The sequence below is a fragment of the Branchiostoma floridae genome, chromosome 1 (assembly GCF_000003815.2).
Source record: "Branchiostoma floridae strain S238N-H82 chromosome 1, Bfl_VNyyK, whole genome shotgun sequence".
In the NCBI taxonomy this organism is placed as follows: Eukaryota; Metazoa; Chordata; class Leptocardii; order Amphioxiformes; family Branchiostomatidae; genus Branchiostoma; species Branchiostoma floridae.
In genome coordinates this window covers 16,509,954-16,518,455 of record NC_049979.1, presented here as the reverse complement: position 1 = coordinate 16,518,455, position 8,502 = coordinate 16,509,954, and the positions used below count along the sequence as shown (strand labels likewise).

Below are 8,502 nucleotides of genomic sequence, written 5' to 3'. Positions count from 1 at the left end.
TACCAATATATTTGACTGTGTGACAAATTATAAGGCGAAAGAAATATCGTATTTTAGATTTAACATTGTGTCTCATCTCACGACAGAAGAATACCAGATAGCCGTATGACGGGACCAGTGGACGCGATGGCCTCCGAACAGGCGGATCCGGAGGCCAGCAAGGTGGGTCAATCAGTCCTTGTAAATTACATGTAACGTAGTAACCCCTTTTTAAATGAATTCTTTAACAATACAGATCATGAGATTGTGTCTTTGGCATTAACAGATTTTCATTTTTGATCATAAATGCAACCAGTGTATCATTTTGCCGTGAATGGTTTTCCACAGATGGATTTCAGCAATAAGGACCATTTCGACGGGTTCCTCGAAGAAAGAAACTCTCACGTACAGAGCGGAGAAAAGGGGTGTGAAGAGACACAGCAGTCATGTCAACATCCAGGTCCAGACGACAGCCACTATGCACTCGCTATAGTCGGAATCGGTGAGTCATCATGTCAGCTGACTTTCTAACACTACTGAACCAAGAACCTTTTAGAATTATTTTCTACCATATTTTCTATATTATGGTATAACAATCAATACCAAGTGTGTTATCTGTTGATTGATTCTTATTGAGACAATTCGTAATTTAAGGTTGCCGGATGCCTGGCGGCACAGACACCCCCTCGAAGTTCTGGGACGTCATCAGAGAAGGAAGAAACGTCATCACCGAGGTTCCACCAGAAAGATGGTCCCTTGAAGCCTACCACAGCACAGACCCACACCAGTCAGGTACCCACGTCACACGCAAGGCTGGGTTTGTGGACGACATCGACATGTTCGACCACACCTTCTTCAAGATCTCGCCTCGTGAGGCCGCCATGATGGACCCCCAGCAGCGCCACCTGCTGGAAGTGACGTACGAGGCGTTTGAAGATGCAGGTATCACGCCTGAGAGTGTGTCTGAGTCGTGTGGTGTGTTTGTAGGAATAGGCATGATGGATTATGCTTTGTTCATGGCAGGAGACAAACACCTGTTCAACTCATATGTAAACACAGGAATAGCGCATAGCGTGGCCGCAAACAGAATCTCCTATGCCTTCAACCTGAAGGGACCGAGTCTTGCTGTAGATACCGCATGCGCAGCATCAATGACAGCCATCCACATCGCGTGTTCCTCCTTGAGGAACAAAGAATGCAGCGTCGCCCTCGTGGGGGGCAGCAATGTGCTCCTCATGCCGGAGGTAACCGTAGCTTTCAGCGCAATGGGGGTTCTGTCACCTGACGGATTCAGCTGTCCATTTGACGCATCTGCCAACGGCTACGTCCGCAGTGAAGGGTTTGGAGCCGTCCTGGTCAAGCCTCTCAGCGACGCCATACGAGACGGAGATCACGTGTACAGCATCATCAAAGGAAGTGCCATATCCGACAACGGCTTCAGTCACAGCATCACCATGCCGTCCTCCAGTGCACAGGAGCAGCTCATGAGGACAACCTACGCCCGCTTCGGAGTTCCCCTCTCAGATGTCCTGTACGTTGAGGCTCACGGCACCAGTACGCCCGTCGGTGATCCCGCAGAAGCTGAAGCTATTGGAAACACCTTCGGTCCACATCGCGCCTCCCCCTTGAGGATCGGCTCTGCCAAGAGCAATTTTGGACACATGGAGTGCGCTGCAGGGATGGTGGGTGTCATCAAGACAGCACTGATGCTGGATAAGCGAACCCTCTGTCCCTCCGTCAACTACAACTCACCGACTCCTAAAGTTGACTTTGAAGAGCTTGGCATCTCCGTACAGACCAAAGTAGAGAACTTTCCTGACAACAAAAACGTGACGCTTGGCGTGAACTGTTTTGGATTTGGAGGAGCCCTGGCCCATGTCATCATGGAGGAACACAACGCTACACCGCCAGTAGCTCCGACCCACCACAGGAGGGGATGGCAGTTCGGACCAAGTGACCAAGAAGGTGAATTCGTCATTCTGCCACTGAGTGGAAAGTCTTCAGACGCCCTCAGAGACCTTTCTGCAAAGTGGCTGACTTTTCAAGACGAGAAAGATGCCCTCAGCGTTTCTTCATGGGTAGCGACACGCAGGAACCACTACCAAAATAGACTTGCTGTCGTCACCAATTCTGGGGCCAAAGCAAGAGAAGGCCTGCAATGTTTTGCCAACAAGATGGCTACTGACGACGTCATCACTGGCACATCACAGAATGCCCGCCCTAAAGTCTGCTTTGTCTTTCCTGGTCAAGGGCAGCAATGGGATGACATGGGAAGGAAGTTGTATCAGCTAGAGCCTGTATTCAGGGAAACAGTCGATGCATGTGACCAGATCTTCACACAAGTCAGTGGATGGTCCCTTATGCAGAAGGCCGGGTTGTTCACCACAAGTGACGGTTCCGCGGCTCCCGCCGAGTTCACACTTGCAGAAATGAAAGTCTCCCAACCCGCAATACTCTTCACCCAGGTGGGGTTGTTTGCTTTGCTGAAGCATTGGTGCATTTCCCCTGACGTGATCGTCGGTCACAGTCTAGGAGAAGTTGCAGCAGCCTATGCGTGCGGTGGTCTGACTTTGGACGAAGCTATCCGGGCTATCTACATCAGAAGCACAGAACAAGCCAAACTGCAGGGATGTGGGAGCATGGCAGCCATGCGTGCATCAAGGATAGAGGCTGAGGAGCTTGTTGCTAAGAGTCAGGGAGTGAAATTGGCGTGCGACAATTCTCCCACATCTGTCACAGTAGCAGGAACGACAGAAGCCATTGCTGCACTTCAAGATCAAAACCCAACAAAGGTCAAAATGCTGCGTGTCTCCTGTGCCTTCCACACCGACCACATGGACCCCATCAGAGAGTCCTTCCTCGAGGCGATGTCTTCCGTACAGCCTGACAGACATGGAGAAGCTCCCGCACCTTTGTACTCCACTGTGACAGGGCAGCATTACACCGGGAGGTTTGACGGTCAGTATTGGTGGAAAAACATCAGGGGAGAGGTCAAGTTTACCTCCGCCATTCGGTCCATAATCCAAGATCACAATCCTGATGTTTTCATCGAACTTGGTGCCTCCGCTACGCTGTTGTCGTCCGTCAGCCAAACACTCAAGCATGAAAACTGCCCAATGAAAGTCACCGTGCCATGTGGACAACGTCAGCAAAATGACCACAAATGCATGCTGCGTGCCTTGGCCACATTGTACGTGAATGGGATGGACATCAACTGGACAAATGTAACTCAGGACGCAGCTGAGTGGACGCCTGCCCCAACATACGCCTGGCAGCACCAACGACATTGGCAAGAGGCCGAATCCTCACGGAAAAGGAGGCTGGGTCTCGAGGATCGCACCTTCAAGGGACAAAACGGGCACATCACCCTTGAAAAGTTCCCCTTCCTTGCAGATCACGTAGTGAACGACAGCGTGGTGTTTCCAGGGGCGGGATATATTGAATACATGGTGCAGATGGCTGTAGATAGCTCTGACAACCCAACACTGCAGGACATTCAGTTTAAAAATGTCCTTGTTTGGCCAGACGTTAGCGACCTCAACAAATCTAACGCCACTATCCACCTGACGTACACAAAGGAGGGAAGGAAGCTAGAGGTAGCCACAGACAGAGTACACGCGGGGTGTCTGCTCACTCAACCCAGCAATGTCAGCTCTGAGAGTATTATGGAAACGACGCCTACAGAGGCCATGGAAAAGGTCACGGGTCAGAATTTTTACGAAAGATTCAGTGACTTGGGACTGATGTACGGCCCCGAGTTTCAGGTCGTGAACGAGGCCTTCGTGGGTGACTGGAAAGCCATTGGCTTCCTGAAGCCAGCAACAGATGCGCAGCAAAGAGTCCAAACCACAACACTGGATGGATGCTTTCAGGTTGCCCTCGCTGCCATAGGACCCTGCTCAACTCTATATCTCCCCACTCAGATCACCACATTCAGCATGCTCGTACCCTCCCTACCACTCGGGGAACACGTGGTAGCACATGCTACAGTTGTCTCCCGTTCCAGCATGTCAGTCAAGGCCAACATAATACTGGCGACAGTCCAGGGGAACATCCTTGCGCAAATCGACGGCTTCGAAGCGACAAATGTTTCCGGTATCAACTCTGACGTCGACACAGACAGCTGCTTGTATGAAACAAGATGGCAGCCTGTCATCTCTCCTCTGCCGGAAACAAGTATCTTCTGCGACCTGTTCAAAGAAGAACATCTGCAGAAACAGTACAGCGATGAAATGGAGATGATAGAGGCAGCAGAGAAAGCCCTGCCTAACCTCAAACGTCTAGCTTTATCCTACGTTCAACTCGCGTTGGATACTGTTCCAGAGGCCGAGGTCAGCCCAAGAAACAAGAGGTACATAGAGAGGCTCAGAACCATCATCGACGACGTGGATAAGACCGCATTTGACACGATGTCACTAGATGAGATCCACAAGTCCCTGGATGAAATGAGAAAAGACGTACCGGCGATGAGGCTCGAGTTCAGCATGCTGCAGCGCCTTGGGGACATTCTGCCGACCATTCTCCGTGACCCCTCAGCAGCCCTGCCGATTCTCTTTGCCGCCGACTGCCTAGCTGACTACTTCATGGACTCACTGACAACAAGACTGTACTACCGCGCTTGCACTGATGCCATAGAACAAGCTGTGAAGACCTCACTCGAGCAGAAACAAACTGTTCGCATCCTTGAAGTAGGAGGTCGCATGGGAGGACTGGCGCGCTACCTACTGAAACCTCTCAAAGACCAAGGAGATGCGGGGCACATTGAGTACGTCTTCACCGACCTGAACACAACCTTCTTTGCACATGCCAGCCAAGTCCTTGAAGATTACGCTTTTGTCAAGTATCAACAGCTGGACATCGAGAAAGCGGTGGAGCCACAGGACTTCATCCCAGGAACGTTCGACATCGTCGTCTGCATGGACACCCTTCACTCAGCGGTGGACGTGATGGAAGGCTTGAAGTACATGCAAAGTCTTCTCTGTCCCGGTGGCTGGCTTGTCATGTTCGAAGCGACAAACGCTTTCTACATGTGCGAGGTTGTGTTTGGATCATTGGAGCTTTGTTGGGTGTATGATGATGACTACAGGACGGACACATGTTGGCTGTCCAGGGAAGGGTGGAGAAGCCTATTTGAAGATGGAGGAATGCACGATGTTGTGAGTGTGTCATCGCCTCAGGAGTTCTTCCATTCTATCACCATCGGCAGAAAAAACACGCCCTTACAACAAGCAGCTCCTGCTATTTTGCAAACTGATGACAGCCAACAGTGGCTTCTCGTGGGGCCTACTGACAGCCCCCTTATCAACGCAGTGCAGAGGCTGGTACCCGAAAACACAATGGTACGTTCCATCGGTGACAGGATCGATATTCCCAGCCATGGCCTTCCCTTGCGAGTTGTGTACGTCTGGCCAGAAGACGACAAGTCCCTGGTACACGCCCGGTCCCTAACCAACACCCTGTACCAGGCGTCCGAGAGAGTTCGGGACATGTGGGTTTTCACAGTAAGTGGCAGTGTTGAGTGTGACTGTCCGACAGCATCTGCCGCCACGGGCTTCTTCCGAGTTGTAAACAACGAGATCAGAGACCTCCAAATCTACACAGTAGATCTACCTTCAGACATTCTGAACGGCTTGACGGACGTGGTTGAGACCTTGCTGAAGTCCGACCCACCGACCGAGAGGGAACTATCCATCCGTAACGGCGAAATCCTGACGCCAAGACTCGTGAAGACGTCCATCTCAGACGGCATCAGCACGTCGCCCTCCGAAAGCTGGGCTCTGGATATCGCTCCCGGGAAGACAGGAACATTGGATGACATGGCGTTCTACGGGCAAGCATCCACATCTCTGTCAGACAACGAAGTCAAAGTCAAAGTTCATGCAGCCGGTTTGAATTTCAAAGATGTAATGATGGCTCTGGGTCTTCTGGAAGGGCTCAAGTTGCAAACACAGTTTGGCCTTGAATGTTCAGGAACAGTCGTGGAAGTCGGTAATGATGTGAAGAGGATCAAAGTTGGAGACGAGGTCATCGCCTTTGGTGACCACTGCTTCGCGTCACACGTGACTTGTGACGAGCACTTTGTCATGGCCAAGCCTTCACACATCAGCTGGGCGGATGCAGCTGGGTTCAGCATGGTGTACATCACCGCGTACTACGCCTTGATCGAGAGAGCACGGCTACAAGAAGGGCAGACACTGCTGATACACTCTGCCTGTGGTGGGGTGGGACAAGCAGCCATACAAGTGGCAGGCATGGTTGGGGCCCGTGTGTTCTGTACGGCCGGATCTGAAGAGAAGCGCAACTACCTACGGCAGATGGGAATGACACACGTGTCTGACTCCAGGTCTACCCAGTTCTACCATGACGTCATGAAATGGACAGATGGCGAAGGAGTAGATGTCGTGCTCAGCTCCTTGTACGGTGACCTGCAGACTGCCGCCATGAAGTCTCTAAAAGCCGGAGGCACGTTCTGCGAAATCGGGAAACGCTCCATTCTCGAAGGCGTAGGCATGGACATGGGACCGCTGTTGAACAACAAGACGTTCCTGTCTGTTCAGCTGGATCTGCTCATGAAGGAGAGACCGAAGTACGTCCGAAAGATGATGGAGACAATCTGCTCTCTTCTGAAGAAAAGACACATCGCTCCTGTGCTGACGACAGTTAAAACCATTGACGACTACAAGGAGACGTTTCGGTGGATGTCAAAGGGCCAACATGTCGGCAAGGTTGTCTTTAAGATGCCAGTCAAGTTTGAACCGGAGAGCTTGGTGCCATCTTCACACATACTCGAGGCAAACGGTACTTACCTCATCACTGGCGGGTTTGGAGGGGTTGGACAATCCCTGGCCCGTTGGCTGGTAGACCATGGAGCAAAGCACATTGCCCTCCTGTCCAGAAATGGGTGCAAAACAGCTGAAAATGTTCACACTGTAGAGTACATGGAGTCCAAAGGTGGAAAGGTGTACACGTACGAAGCGGACGTGTCAAACAAGACATCCCTGACAAACGTGCTGAACCATCTCAGAGCCGACCCCTCGGTCCCTGCGCTGAAAGGCATCTTCCATCTCGCTGCTGTCATTGATGATGCCAATGTGTTGGACGTGAAGGACAGTCAGCTGGAAAAGTCACTAGCAGCGAAGGCGTGGGGAGCCCTCCACCTGCACGAGCTGACACAGGACGATGACCTGGACATCTTCTTCCTGCTGTCATCTGTCACTGCCGCCTGGGGGAATCCAGAGCAATGCGGGTATGTGGCGGCCAACAGCATCCTGGATGCCCTCGCTGAACACCGACACCGGCGGGGACTTCCGGCACTGTCTCTCCAGCTTGGAGCCGTCAGAGGTGTGGGGATCCTGGAAGGCAACACTAAAGCAGCCAAAATCGTCACAGGGAAGGGCATGCTGACTCTCCACATTGACGAGTGCCTCCAAATGTTGCCACGCCTGCTACGGGCCAGGGACACTCCTGTTGTCACACTGGCCAACATGGTAAGTTCAGCTGATATACGACATTTATTTTTTTCCATCACCATGTCAGTTTGCATATACATATTTTCCATTTATACTGTACTTTATGGTAGCATGTAGTAACAGTAGCGATGTGCATTTGATATCACATGTTGTCTATCACACACATCTGCTGATTGTGCTTCTGTCTTTCACGTCAAAACAGGATTGGGCCAAATGCATGCAGTTCTCCTACACGACGAGCATGAAGTTCCGTCATCTTGCAGCTGGAAAGAACAAGGAGAAGTCCGGTATGTTTCTGTGACGTCATGAGTTTTAATGATCTGTTGATTATATGTGTTCTTTATATGCTGTGTACCTTTCATCAATATGGTTCAATGTAGATTGGTACATTGTCTTCCATTGATGTGCATTCCTGTACTGATAACATGTTCTTCTTGACAAAATAGTTGACGCTGACTTGAACGAAGACGACCTACGCGAGCAGGTTCTGGAGCAGCTGGGACAGATCCTCTGCATGCCGCCCAGCCAGATCGACCCCGACCAGCCCATGATCAACTACGGCGTGGACTCCCTGATGGCCGTGGACATTGTCAACTGGATGAACAAGAACTTCGACCTCAGCGTGTCCCAACTGGACATCTTGGGCGGGATGACAACGACCACGTTAGTGGGGAAAGCTGTAGTTGGGGAGGTAGCACTTCCCTTGCGCAAGTAGGTGAAAGGGACAGAGGGATGGGGAAACATGGAATGTGGTCTACTGTTCCCTCAAACTTTTACAAACTTAAGGAGCATGATCATTAGCAAACGTTTTCCAAACTTTGAATAGATGAAATGGGAGTTGAGATGGCGTAGATTGACTAAGAGTCTGTATTTTAGTAAAAGTTGTATTTTTTCAGAATGGAGTGCACTATTTTAATCGGGCCTATTTTCATCTTTCAGCACACTTGTTTCAGGCTATTTTGATCTTTCAGCCCATTTGTTCTAGAAGGATTGCATATTGTTGTGCTGTGAAATTTGTATTTTCAAAATGAAGTGGTATTCTATAGCAGTACCA

General features: G+C 50.7%; 1 protein-coding gene across 1 annotated transcript in view; it reads left to right on the top strand.

Annotated features, from left to right (window-relative positions):
* The window catches only part of LOC118411105 (highly reducing polyketide synthase 40-like), a 13,640-nt gene extending 5,138 nt beyond the window's left edge, over nucleotides 1-8,502 (top strand). Inside the window, exons 2-6 of the mRNA XM_035813142.1 lie at nucleotides 87-162; nucleotides 328-481; nucleotides 634-7,466; nucleotides 7,651-7,735; nucleotides 7,895-8,502. Coding sequence (XP_035669035.1) covers nucleotides 106-162; nucleotides 328-481; nucleotides 634-7,466; nucleotides 7,651-7,735; nucleotides 7,895-8,163 — 7,398 coding nt within the window. The 5' untranslated portion in view covers nucleotides 87-105 and the 3' untranslated portion in view covers nucleotides 8,164-8,502. The remainder of the gene's footprint in view (nucleotides 1-86; nucleotides 163-327; nucleotides 482-633; nucleotides 7,467-7,650; nucleotides 7,736-7,894) is intronic.